General features: G+C 44.7%; 1 protein-coding gene across 1 annotated transcript in view; it reads left to right on the top strand.

Moving 5' to 3' along the window:
• Window positions 1-14,365, top strand: part of SHISA6 (shisa family member 6) — a 251,390-nt gene extending 237,025 nt beyond the window's left edge. The window contains exons 5-6 of the mRNA XM_040530952.1: window positions 1,955-2,107; window positions 10,362-14,365. Coding sequence (XP_040386886.1) covers window positions 1,955-2,107; window positions 10,362-10,912 — 704 coding nt within the window. The 3' untranslated portion in view covers window positions 10,913-14,365. The remainder of the gene's footprint in view (window positions 1-1,954; window positions 2,108-10,361) is intronic.
• The last annotated feature ends 235 nt before the right edge of the window (window positions 14,366-14,600 follow it).

The raw sequence follows: 14,600 nt of genomic DNA, 5'->3' as shown, positions 1-14,600 counted from the left end.
GCAGTGATTCTGCACAAGCCCATCAGATAAATGTGTGGCACTTAATTTCACACACCTCATGCAAGCAGTCAATTAATGCTCCTGCTTTGGCACTGAACACAAGCTCCATACATATGAGTGGGCTTATTTCAGCTTGCCCAAACCTCCATGCAAAATGGAGATTATATACAGGTTCTGGCTGTAAAAATTGCAGAGATGTTACCCAGGGTCCTTGCCACACAAGCACTAATAGGAGTGGGGATATAGTTTCCATGCTGATATAGTCTCTGTTTACTGGATAATATCTAATCAATTGTTTCCCCCTCCCTGATGAATATGATGCATTTCCTAATCCTGCAGTCAGTCTGCGAGATGTGCATTGAAGTCATCAGCAGAAAAATAATACTCTCAGAGAGATGACACATTAGCTATATGCTCACTTGGAGTTATGTTCTTTTTACCAGGTAATAACTATTCCAGTAGCATAGTCCTGCTCTCTAGCTCAAACAAGGCTCCAGGCAGGACCCAGGCAGCAGGGGAGATGATACAACTCCTGAAAAAAAATAAAAATAACAACAACAACAACAACAACAACAACAATAATAATAATAATAATAATAATTGTGGGAGACAGTTGTATCTGGGGCAGAAGCTGTGCTTTAATTCCCACCAGTCCATAGATCGGGGGAGACAGAGGGTCTTCAGGCACATGAGTGAGTACTGAGCACATGTTGCATTGCTCTTCATAAGCACCCTTTTGAAGAGTGGCAGGCAGGTATGAAACCAAGCCTTAGGCATTCTGCTGCTCCTCAGCTGCATTTTGTCCTCTGATTTATATCATCACAGCACACTCGGAGTGGCCACCTCTTTGGTCTTTTGACCCAGCTAGTGCAACCCCATCACTGCTACAAGCCCACACAGAGCCCCTTTCCATGACCCTGTAGCCTCTTCTAGCTTTGCTCCCAACAATTGCAGCTCTTGCTATTTTTAATACTCTTATCTCTGCCTACTTTAATATTTGAACACCTGGGAGTTATAAATGCTTTACCTCAACAGGCCTCTGTCCCTCAGCTGAGCTGATGAAAGACCTTTTTCCATCCAGCTTGCAGCAAAAGGATGTGATTTCAGTTACAAGGCAAACTCTGCAGATTGCCTGGACTTCACTTTTAACGTTGTAGTTCAGTGCTAATCTTTATTGGCAGTGCCCTCGGCTTTAGCATCCTGACAGAGGATGTTTTGACATGGGCTGGGGACTCCCTCAGTGACCAACATAGCGGAAAAATGTAGAGGAGGGTGTCCTCCAACCCTGCTTCCCCACCTCAGGATCCTCCCCAGGCCTTGCCTCGTCTTGTGACTGCACCTAGATGTGCTCAGCTCTGCTTCATACTTCCCACGTGCAGGGGATCATGGCCATCCCTAGGGCCCACCAGATCTCTGGGGCTGTGGACTGGGCTTTGTACAGGAGCTTCCAGGTTCAGAGCACAGGCCAGAAATCTGGCATGATGAGAGAGCAACTTGATTATCAGCCCTAGTTAAAATGAATCCACAGACACATTTCTGTGGCTATGAGGAACGCATATCTTGCTGGGGTGAAGGTAGGTGATGGTGTCTGAACTTGTACAGGATGCGCTGGGGTTGGTCCCACCACACTGTGGTGCAGCCCTGCAGGATACGTGACCCACCATCCACCAGCCCCTGGAAGGAGGGCTGCTCTGTCTGTCTGGGGGCTTTCAAGACGGCAGTTTGCTTCTCTCCATAATTGCTGTGGAAAAGGAAACAAAGCCACAGGACCCATTTTTTACCAATCTGCGGGTACCAAGCTGAATTATGCCCAAGAGCCTGTTGCTGAGGCTGGCTCAGATATAGCTCTCCTCCCTAGCCAGATCTGTGGGGATGGCTCACCTCTCATCTTGTTTTGGTGCATGCTGTGGACGTGTCTTTCTCTCTTTTGTTGTTTGTTTTTTATTTTTTGCAGACAAGCCACGGATGAACAACATCCTTACTTCTGCCACTGAACCTTATGATCTGTCCTTCTCCCGGTCCTTCCAGAACCTCTCTCACCTCCCACCATCCTACGAGTCTGCCATCAAGACAAACCCAAGTAAATATTCTTCTCTGAAGAGACTAAGTAGGTGCCAGCTCATTTCATTTCCTTTGTATCTCATTTGCTCATAAGCCGCGGTGGGCACAACTTTAAAACAACAATCTTCCTCCCTCTGTTGTTGCACTGCCCAAGTTGGCATCTCTGGTAATGATTCTTCCGACTGTCACTTCCCATCAAGGAAGAGCAGAGAGAAAGAGTCCCTTCATTACCGTGAGAGCACACGTGGTTATTTGCTTACTGACCTCCTCACAGCGCTGCCTCCCACTCCTCCACCTCATATCTGCTACTGGTGGAGTCATCTGGGAATCCTTTTTCTTTGTGGCGGAGCCAAGATGAGCCAGGCTGGCTCTGCCTCCACCAGCCAAGCTCGCCTCGGTGCTCACCATCTGCACGAGCAGCTGGAACCAGGTGACAAGCCTAGGCCAAAGAAAAGCTGCTGAAATGGCTGGGAACATTCATTTCAGTAGGAGCACCTCTGCCTTTCAGCAGTGCTGAAACCCACCATGTGTCATGGTGTGTGTGTCCAGAGCTGGTCCTGACCCGTGCCGTACAGTGGTCGATGATGCATTTCTGATGTCTTGGCGTGTTGCTCTCTGCCCTGTTCACACCAGTTAGTATCTGTTCTTTCTTGCTGTTTTACATGTTGCATTGTTCTGACAACTTTTCTGTAATGCTCCAGCACAACACTGTTGCTGATGGTAAATCTCTTCAGAAAATCATGGAATTCTCTTCAGTTCGGTGGGATTTTGAAATAAGTGATATTTTGTGATGAAAAACTCTCTCTCCAGACTGAGACATCAAGTTTTTATTATGTTTCCAAGTACATTTTTGGGTGCAGCCAGGTATTTATACTGCTTAATTTAGAAAAATAACTTAGGTGTCTATACTTGCAATAGTTTCACTGAAGGTAGGTGGGGATGACGAGTAAATCTTACTTCCTTAGTCTGTATAAAATTTGCATTCCCAATTCAGCCAGATAACAGAGACACACAAAATTAAGCAGCTGAGAAGCCCTTGGACTGTCCATAACATAACATTTGGAGCTCTCTCTCTCAACCATAAACATTTTCCCCTCCCTGCATCCCTGAGATGAGCTGTCCATGTTCTTGCGCAGTTTTGATGATATTACCTGATAATGGGAAACTCTTGAAATCATGACATTGAAACATTACTGCTTTAAAATGTTGCTAATTTGAGATGATGACTTATTTTAATTGCTCAGATGAAACTGCATAAAAATATATCCCTTGAAAAGCCCCCAAAATGTTCTTTTATTTACAATTGATTTGCAATGCTTGGGATTACCTGGAATAAATACTTCCAGTTCAGAGGCTGGAAGAGGTCTTAACATTATTGGGAAGAAGTTAGGGAAGCGCCCACCAGGAACTGCAACAATGACTGCTCTTGTTGTGATGAAGGGGATGATCAGGGCCTCTTCCAACCTGTGATTCATCTATTGTGTTACGTGTTGTGCATAGATTGAAAGTCATTGAAAGCTCCTTGAGTAAAGGATATTGATATAGCTCACTGAAACGTTAAAAAACAACAAATGCGGGCTAACTGAAACTCCTACACCTTTCACAGCCAACATCTGGAAATATACATCTGGAAATATATATCAGATTTGAACATTACTCTCTACCCACTCCTACCATGCTTACCTGACTCACGCAGAATATAAATTCACTCAAACCAAACAATGCCACCCATGCACTGGTCATTACCTTGCTAAAAGTCTGGCTCATGGGGTCTGGAAAATTTTGCTTTGCAGTTGAAGAAAGGATAGGTCCCTCCATGTCCAACCTGCCCCTCAGTGTGTCACAGAAGAAGGGAATATGTATTGTCCTCCAGCACTGTTTTCTAGATATTTGTATAAAAAGATTAAAACAGGCTTGTGTTAAGGTACCAAGCTCAAATGCCTTCAAGAATGTGCTGAGCAGAGTCAGCCTTCCTCTCCTGAGGCATTCCTGACCCTCTGGGCAGTTACATTCCCGTCCCCGTTCAGGGGACACCTGGCAGTCAACACGAACCTAAGAATATGAGAGTTCATCTCTAGCCATCGGCTATGGAAGATATGTGGGGTTCATTCACCCCTTTACCTTTTCAGCAGCATCAGCCCTAGAAGGAAATCCCTGCATAATACAAGGGAAAGAGCAGTTATTTTCCTGTCACTGTCAGGTCTAGATCAGTCCATCCCCTTGCAAAGAGCCTGACAAATGCTAAACCAACAGCCTCACACTATATGTTTAGGTAACTAAATAAAAACTTTCAGCTCTGAAAGTGCTAAGCATTCCACGCTCCCACTGGGCTTTCATAGACTCAACTCCTCTAGGATAACTGAATCATGTTCTTATATCTGGTCTTCTCCAGAGCCAAAGGAAAATAAGAAGCCAGACTTTCACTTCCAAAATGACAACAACATCATTTTCTTAGTGCATATGTAGGAGCTAAAGACAACAGAAAGTCTGTGGGAACAACAACAACAGCAAAAAAGTCTGGGCTTTGCAAATGAATTATTGCATTTGAATTTTTCATATTTAAAATAATTTGTTTCTAGTGAACTGCCTTCCACGCTTAAAAAAAATGTATTGTTCTGAAAAATTCAATAGCAAATATAATATTTCTATTTAAGTCAAACAAAATGCATTAGATACTCTTAAAATCTGTGTTTCAGCTAGTTGTCTGGGTTTCTTCAGGTTTTCCAGACAGCTGAAGGTCACTTGTTTTCCCACAGTTAGCAGAGGCAAGTAGTGAAAGACAGTTTCTGCCCAAGAACATCTGAACTGAATAATCAAGGAGTCTCCAGGAACAAAGACTTATTTACTATCTCCTTGCTAGAGATGAGGAGCCAGAGCTCAGCAAGGCTATGGTCAGACCTACCTCACCCTATTTTATCCTGCAGCAATCAGGCATCTTGTCTCTGTTTCATCCAGGCACCTCTATAACCAGTGAAGGACAGTCATATCCACATCAGAAGGTGCCAGTCTCTCATTTGCTCCTGAGTTGCTCTGGCAAACTTACCTAGCCTATTGCTGGATAACAATTCTGATTTTTGATGCCTAGAGCTTAATGAAGTATTTCCCAGTCTAGGAGACTCATCGAGGTGATTTGTGCATCAAGGAAGCACAGTTGCTTCAAGGCACAGACACCTGGAGACCCAGCGGGGGGGTGCTACCAGTGTAGCCAGACTGGAGGATCTCTCAGGGCCCCTCCACGGGATGCTCTGTGCCAGCTTTGCCCTCACCCTGCTGGTCTTGTGCAGGGGAAGAGCAGCGGTGGGTGGGGTGTGGGAACATGCAGCTGAGCAAGAGCATCCACGTTAATTCTGCCCTACCCAGCACCCTAGGGGAAAGCTGCTTCCAGACAAGTGAGAAAGGTCACTCGGAATGGAAGCTGATATTTTCAGGCATATTAAACCACTTGGTATTGGCTGAAGAATCATCACAAATGACTAGGCAGCTTGAAACTGTTAAAACCATTTGAAACAGGAGAGACAAGTCCGAAGAGGGAGTACACTGGAATTGCTAAGAAAGAAAAGCAGAGAAATTACCTTTGAGAAAAGCAAAAAAATTGCTCTGATGACCTTGCGTACAGACAGACATGCACGTGTTTTAGTCATGCTAACTTACAGCCATGAGAATAAAAACCATCCTTGGCTTTTCCACACTCTCTTCCCAGAACTCCACCAACGTACCTCATCTCCCTAATTAGTGTCGGAGGAGCTCTGCTCTGCCTTACTGCGATGGGTTTGTCTCACTCATCTTAGACATATTGAGGTGAGACATATGAGGAAGAACACTCATTTGGGGCATTCTCTCTAAATAAGAGAAAAAAAAAAGAAAAACTCTTGGGCAAGTCAGCTTGTCCTAAAGCCAAGTCAAGAAGTCAAGATGAAGCACTCAAACATTTCTGAAGTTTGATGAGACCAACCCTGGTCAATGTTCCAAAGACTAACAAAGGGGGAAAGAAGGGGAAGGGAAAAAAAAAAGTCTAGAAAATGTAATTTCCAGTAATTCCACTTCCAAGCATTTGAAAAACATTAGTAAAGCCCTACAAATATAATACTGATTTTGAAAAAGAAAAAGAAAAAGAAAAGGAAGAAGAAGAAGAAGAAAAAGAAAAGGAAAAAGGAAGAGGAAAAGGAAAAGAAAAAGAAAAAGAAAAGGAAGAAGAAGAAGAAAAAGAAAAGGAAAAAGGAAGAGGAAAAGAAAAAGGAAAAGGAAAAGGAAAAGGAAAAGGAAAAGGAAAAAAGAGAAAAAGAAAAAGAAAATAAAAAAACGAAAAAGAAAAAGAAGAAAAAGAAAAAGAAAGAAAAAGAAAAAGAAAGAAAAAGAAAAAGAAAAAGAAAAAGAAAAAGAAAAAGAAAAAGAAAAAGAAAAAGAAAAAGAAAAAGAAAAAAGAGAGAACTCACTGTTAATCAATAGACTAGTGATTTCCTTCTGTCTACTCATCATTTCTGGCCTTTAGAAATCCACTCAGGACACCTTTTTGAATTTTAAGCACATCCACGAGGGAGAAACTTGTTTGATTGCAGTTTTATTTTGGCTAAAATTAAAAATGTCAGTTATCACATGAGCATCAATAAAATGATAAGGGGTAGCACTATGAATGCCTCATTATCCCTGTGAACTTTCTAGTGCAACAAGGATGAGATGAAACAGACTAGCAGGTTTCAGGTCTTGGAGACATTTTGGTTTCAGCAGACAAACATAAACAGACATCAGCAGTTCCACCACCACCCGTGGGGTGAAGCACCTGGAGCCTTGAAGCTCAGAAGCCTGGAGCTGTGCTTGTTTCACTGCTCTTCACTGCAGCAGAAAAGTTGCCACAGAGCTTCCTCCTTGGCACAAAGGCACTCATGTGACACAACGCACCTGACCCCTCCTCAAACTCTGCTCTCCATCGCCGGTCCAGTACTGCTCACCTGGCACTACCTTTCAGAGACAGCAGCCTGTTAAATGTCTGCCTGGTGCCTGCTTAAGCCAGCTAGCATGGAGTTTGTGGTTTTGATTCCTCTGAGATGGAGATATGAAGTTTGTCTGCACCTGAAAATGTTTTTGGAATAGCTGTGCCAACATCTACATGTGTCTCTCAGCAGCAAAGAAGGAGACAGCCTGCATGAGCCTCAGAACACCTTTAAAATGAAATCAGGTCCCTGAATAGGTTAGCCACTGCTAGCAAAAGGCCATGGAGACTTCTACACTGCTTACAGAGATGGAATATGGAAGGAAAGGATATTTTTTATGTTTCTAATTGGCTTTTTTTTTTTTTTAGAGTGTAGACCATGCTGCATTTTTTACCTAAATTAGCAAGGAACAACTTTGAACTACTTTTAATCAGCTGATTCTACCACCTCACTAGCAGAATCAAACTGCTGCAAACGTCACTTAAACTGGTTTAGCTCCTGCTGGCAATTACCACAGCCAGGTGTGAGCATCCAAGCACATCTCCATTTGGGATGTTCTCTGCTTTAATTACATCTATTTAGAGTCTCTTGGGCAAATCCAGCAGCAGTTCTCTCTTCCAGAGCAGAGGCCAAGTGCCAGAGCGCTAATTGCTCAGCTCCTACTCTGCAACCAGCCTTATACATCATTATCAAGTCCGTGCACATTAAGTGTGTGCAAGTCTATCTATGGCCACATGATAGAAAACAAATGTCCAAAATTCCTGTGGCCATATCAAAATTCCCCAGTCCTTCTCAGGCTTCCTATAACGTAATTTTGAAGGCACAAGGCATTTGATTCCAGGGGAGCTGCTGTCTGACATTTGCAACAAGATTCCTCCAATAAGTTTTTGATTGCAAAAAGCGATTCATTTCTACAATATATACTCTGGTGAGCAAAGCTTATTCATGGCAAGCATGCCAACAGAGGAGCGCTCTGGGTAATCTTCATACCCTGGCAATGAATAGGCTGTAAAGAAGAGCTTGACTGAAACGATGGTGCTAATAGGGCATGCACTTCAGCACACACATTCTCAGTTTGTATTTTTGGATGCTGAGATAAGACCAACCATTCTCTTCACGGTCCTTGTAGGGTATTTGGACTATTTGCAGAAACATGAGTAACGGCAGCCAGGGGGCATCAAAGAGAGCACTGAGCATGTGGGATAGGAAAGGTGGAGACCAGTGCATGAGAGCATCCAGCACAGGCTGCTTAAAGCACTCTGAGTTCCTCCTGAAGAGCTCAAGGCACCAATTTTAAACTATTCTCTTGTGAGCTAACTTCTGGGGTGTTGTCAACACTCAATCTTGTATCATAAGGCACTAGCATTTCCTCAGATAACTCTGCCTCATGGGACAGCCAGCCAATTCCTCATCCAATGTGATGTCTAAAACCTATAGATCTATGTCTGCGTCAGAGTAAACAAGCAATTTCCTCACCAAATTTCTATTTAACTACTAGGTATGTTGAATATCTACATAGACTGTAAGCATTTGAGGACACAGGGTCTGGACCCACCATCCCATGTGAGCCATGTCTCAGGACAAGGTGCTGTCCCATGAGAGGATCATCTACTTTACACACCCCATGGTTGCCTAGACTGTCCTGCAGCAGAGCTTTGCGATTTTTATCACTTGAGCATCCTCAGAAACACCACACGTAATTTTTTCCTCCTCCTCCATCTGATACTTTCCCAGCTTACATCACCTACATCAATGGAGAGAAATACTGAAGCTGAGAAAAGGGGTTCTTTTTTATTATCTTTACAATGTATCTTTATTGTATTTATCTTATAGGCAAAGGACTTTGCAAAGGAATTTTATGACCGGTCCCAGGAGCTGTGTGTGGCCTATAGGAGATGAGGTCTTTGCCCATCAACACTTGGCTCGAGATTGATAAGGAAAGGGCATATTGGATCATGTGTGTTCTCAACTCTGTAGTCCCTGTGCTAAGCAGCTCCCATTAGGTCACTCTGCAAGATACCTTGCTCCCTCTGTAAGATGGAGAATTTCACTTTACCTTTGTGTGGGGAAGCCCCTTCCTGCACGCCAGCTGGGCTTTTGTTGTCTTCTCTAAGGAGAGGAAGGCTGCCTGCCACATGTCTGGCATGAGTCTCACTCTGGGGTTTCCTGAAGTCACTGATGAGACAGAAAGGATGGGAGATGGACACATCAAGGAAATATCTCAGAAAAAGAAATGGAGTAGAAAGACACAGATTCTGAGCACAGGGCATTAAACACACCTCCATCCCCCAGCCCATGGAGGCCAGTGTGGGGCTTTTTCACTTAATGACAGTGTACTTCTGGTAAGGGACTGGTGCTCTGTGCTTTACACCTCTGCAGTCACAGGCACATCATAGCAGTCCACAAGCTGCACTGGCTTTGAAGCCCAGCGACTGTTGATTAATCTTATATATCTTATATGCTTATGGCATATGAACATCAATTAATTTTACCAGAAAGTTGGGTTGTTGTTTTTTTTTTTTTTTTTTCGCTTCATCTTCAAATTGCAAGTTGCTTGAGTCAGGTCATTCCATCTGCTCTGGGATTAAAGTGGTATGTTGGGATGTATCTGCAACAGATGACATCCTCATATGTTTGAAATCCAAAAAGATGATGCTGTGTGTCTGTGTCTGTGTGCTGAGTTCCTGAGCAGCAAACAGATAGTTTAAGACAGAGAAGAAGCAAAATGAGCAAGAAACTTTCCATGAGATAAATTCTACAATATCAAACAAAATATCTGGAAAAACTGGAAAATAAAACCTCAGACAGATGATTCAATGTCTCAGAGAGAGCCCACCACAGCTACTGTTTTTTAATTAAAAACAGACATTTAAAATGAGATGACATCACTTAGGGATGCCACAGCACATCTACATCTGAGGCCAGAAACGAGGCATGGGTTTCCCCAAATGGGGAACTTGGCTGCCCCAGCTCACCTTCCCTATGCTTCCTTTGTATTGCAAAGGTGATGTTGGATAACTTTGCCATGACTTGCTGTTTGTGTAAATCGTGTGGTACCATGGGCTGTACTCAGCAGCGCATGGAGTCTGTTGTGTCATGGTGCGGGAAGGTGTGATGCATCACACAGGGAATTGCATCTGTCTCCATGCAATTGGAGCTGTCTCTGTCTGCCATAAGCCCATGGCCACACAACCCATGCAGGGCTGGTGCCTCTCCAACAGGCAGCACCCTGACGTGGATGTCCATGCTCAGGTCCAGCTGCTGGAGACAGTCCTCAGGTGTCATTAGGAGGCTTCTCCATGGCTGTGTGAAGCACACAGCCTGTGGGACATGCCTCTGACATTTCTAACTGTTCCCTTTCTTTTCCCACAGCTGACAAAGAGGCTGATGAGTATTACATGAGGAGAAGACACCTGCCTGACCTGGCAGCCCGGGGCACACTCCCTATCAACGTCATCAAAATGTCTCAGCAGACCAACCACAGGGAGAGGCCACGCCGTCCCATCAGGGCCATGTCCCAGGACAGGGTGCTGTCCCCTGAGAGGATCATGCCCGAGGAGTTTAGCATGTCCTATGAACGGATCCTCTCAGACGAACAGCTTCTGTCCGCGGAGCGCCTCCACTCCCAAGACCCCCTGCTCTCCCCGGAGCGGTCAGGATACCCCGAGCAGTCGATGTCGCGGGCATTGTCACACACAGACGTCTTTGTTTCCACACCTGTCTTGGATCGCTACAGGATGACAAAAATGCACTCCCATCCCAGTGCCTCAAATAACTTGTACAATACCTTAGGTATGAACCCAACTTCCGCCAAGCGCCAAGCATTCGCCTCCCGACGGCACAACACGGTAGAACAACTGCATTATATTCCAGGACACCACCATCACTACCGCACAGCGAGCAAAACAGAGGTGACTGTTTGATATCGTGACCTCGAGCATTGTAGATATTCAGTAAGGACCGGGGTGGCCACCGCACCCCATACTGCAGTGGCCTTATAGGCCAAGATAACCTCTAATAACTCAGTGTCTGAAAAGACTTCTCTGACAGTCCCACTCACACTGTTGTTTTTAAAGCCACCCCTGCATTGATGAGATAAGGAGAACCCAACCAAACTGAAGTTAGTGAGGGATAATGGAGGAAATTTCCTGACATGCATCAGTTTCTGTCAAAGAAAGCCATAGTAGTAGATGGCTCCTTTCAAGGGCTCACCTGCTTTATCTGACTATTTTTATCAATTTAGGACTTTTCAATTGCTACAAGCAGAACCAGTCTCATGCAGCATGTGACGGGGAGGAGAAAATGCAGCACCCCATCCTGGCAGGAAGGGGCCCTGTTCTCATCCCTCATGCCAGCCATCATGGTTGACCTTTCAGTAGCAAGTAGGTAAGCTTCTGTCTGCTGGGGATCACCTCCAGACAGCTTGGTATCAGCCAGCACTCATCCATCTGGTCTTCCTCACCCTTGGAGCAAATTCAAGGGAAGACTTTGCTAGGGGACTGGCAGATCTAGGGACGAGAATAGCCTGGCTGAGAAATAACAATTTAGTTTATATTAAATATACTCATAAGATAAAAATATACTAGTGCCTACAAATCGCCTGCTCTCTCAGTGTAGGAAGTAGTGGGGTTGATGTGTTCAATAAGCACAAATATACTGAAATGCTTGTTAGACCCTTTCTCCACTCATTCTAGTATCTCGGTGTCTCCAATGTGTAAATAGGAAGGGGGAACAGGCTCTCTCTTCCTTCAGCTTCTTGCCACTGCTGAGCCTACAGCACCAGAATTTGTTCAGCTTCACGCTGCTGACCTGTACTGGGGGAAGCCCTGACTCCACGAAAATTCCTGCCAGGAAAGGCTATTACGGTTTTCAGTGAGCCTGGGTTTCTCCACAAGAGTTTCTTTTCCTGACAGTATTTTCCACCGGCCCAGTTCCCCTGTTTCTAGACATATTTCCTCCTCTCAGTTGCAACCTAGAACTCTGTATGTAGCAAATCTCTTTCTATCCCTTAGCAGAAACACAAAGCTGAGGGTGTCTTGTCTACCGAAAAGCAGGCCAGTAATTGTCTGTGATTGTCTTATTAGGTAATGGCCCAGGAAAGAAACCTTCCAAATTCCAATTCCACTGAGTCCCAATCCTAGACATGCAGACAGTTACATTTCATGCATATAAATTATATATCCAGCATAACTATAATAAATGGGCATGTTGTATATCTGATATAATGGTAATTAGATACTGTATATTTGTAAAATCTTTAAAAAATAGACTCATGGGTCCAGAATTTGTGAGGGTTTTATCGCTGGCTTTCTAGACAGCTTGAGATCTGATTTATTTATTTATTTGTTTATTTATTTATTTATTTATTTATTTTCTTCTCATTTTTTGCTCCTATCAAATTCTGTGGAACCAACTCACACTAGAACGCACTTTTTTGGCCAGGAAAGGATCTCAGAGGTTCTGAAGGCCCCCCAGACCCAGTGCTGTAACTGCAGTAGTGCCGGACACTATCCAACACTTGCTGCCCTTGGTGTGAACTCAAAGCACCACCACATGCACCACACACACAAACCCCCACACCCAACCCAAATGACAGGCATGCTCCCTCCTCAGGGTGAAAAGATGACTGACTTTAGGTTGCAAACACGTTCCCATATGGTACTTTTCACATCCTACTTACCCACATTGAGGCTTCTCCTACTTGACTCTTTACTAAACTCCATTTAAATTAGCTCTGTTCTCCTCCCCTCAAATACCTCCCACATCCTGGCCTTAATGCTGTTCCCAGCTCAATACTACATACAAGGATTGCGGGTTGTTGTGAATTTGACTCTCACGTGGCAGCTGATGATGGAGCACCTGGATCTCCTGGTGCAGGGTAGGCAGGAGGAGCATGCTGTCTACTCCAGGTGGAATTTAGAGAGGCCACAGAGGGGGAGCCAAGCTGACTTTTACTGTGCTGCCGTTTTCAAAAGGGATCCAAGGCCCTTCTCTTTCCCACACCTTCCTGGGGTTGCTGCTCCTAGTTCATGGACTTTCTTCTGCCCCACGTGATGAAGACTGTGTTCAGAATAGAATCCATCTGAGAGAAGTACTGGGGCTTTGTTTGACGGAAACTGAGATGGGAAGGAACAAATAAGTGTCTCCATGGTCCAGATGGTCAATAACATGCAGCCTTGGGCAAAACTGTTCTGGGCAACAGACAAAATTGTCTATGGATCAGGGTAGAAGGTCAATAGCATGGGAGGGACAAGAGAGAAAAGGCTCACACCTCATCTCCTGACCTTTCCTTTGATGGACACTCCTCTCCCCAGCTTCCTTCAAGCTCCTCAGCTCAGTCACTGGGCATTTCTTCAGAGAATGCAAATCCCTGTGAAAACATTGCCCTTGGTGACTTTCCTGCAGTGTGAAATTCGTGACTGATTTGAAGAAAAAAATGCACACGGCTGATGGGGAGGCAGTCCCTACTGAGATTCTGGGGCCTTTCCAGTCATTTTTGGACCAGACAAAGCCAGGGTCTTCTCTGCAAGCAGGGAAATGTGAACACTGTGGGAGAGGAGAGTCCAATCTAAGCTCTCCAGGACCTGAGGTGGCAGGGCCAGAGGAGCAGAGTGGCCATGTGAGGCCATGGGTAGGTAAACACTCCTCTCTTTCCACTTCCATAGCTGTATGTCTCAAGCTCTAGTCCTTGTCTAAATGTTCAGTTTGTGAGCTAAGAAGCTGCTGGACCAGATGCAAATACGGAAAATTTTTACTCAAGTAGCCCATGCAGATGCTATGCTGTGCTCCAGGCCATTTGACCTCAGAGCCTTCTCTTATTCTGACCAACATCACAAGCCCTCTGATAACTTTTCCTATCAGGCAATAGTCCTCCAAAGAAATCTTGGCCCTGTTTCCTCACCTCTTCCACCCACACAACAGTTTCAAGCAGATGTGTCCCATGAGAACCATAAAAAAACATTTCTAGGCCAAATCTCTTCAGGGACTCTGTCACCACCACGCAAAATTTTCAGCAGTTTCTTTGAGAAGGCATCATGGCCTGGATGGCTGCAATTTGTTTCTGGGCACTGTGTGTTCCCATGGCTTGACCTGTGTGCTGGAATGTATTGCTGTCTAGAGCTGTAGCATTTTAGCACACAGAGGTGTTCTTACATCATTTTTAACTTATTCCTCATTGTGAGAGTTTGTCGCTGAAAGGACCCTTGGGCCAGGACTGGAAGTCAAGGTCCACAGCCTAGTCCCTAGCACTTCTGTTTTCTGTGGTCAATACGTGATGATAATAGCAACACTTCCCTATTCCGCAGAGACATTATGAAGGTTCATTCCATAATGTCTATGAAGTGCTTTGAGACCCTCTCACAACAGACACTGTAGAAGAGCAAAGCGTTTTTATTATTGTTTTTCACCATTGTCCTGCCACATCATGTCTGATGTGTTGCAATCCAGTGTCTACCTGGAAAGAGAGTGCTGGGTAGGGGGATGCAGCTCCCCAGACTTCCCACTGCTTTCCTTCTGGTCATGGTCCCACTGGCAGGCAGCAGCTCTTAAGGATGCTGTTACCTGCACTGTGACTTTTCTGCTTGCTTCTCCTCTTGTCTGAGTCACCATCTC

The sequence above is a fragment of the Cygnus olor genome, chromosome 18 (assembly GCF_009769625.2).
Source record: "Cygnus olor isolate bCygOlo1 chromosome 18, bCygOlo1.pri.v2, whole genome shotgun sequence".
NCBI lineage: Eukaryota > Metazoa > Chordata > Aves > Anseriformes > Anatidae > Cygnus > Cygnus olor.
Note: the sequence above shows the minus strand (reverse complement) of the source record. Positions and strands in the feature narration are given on the sequence as shown.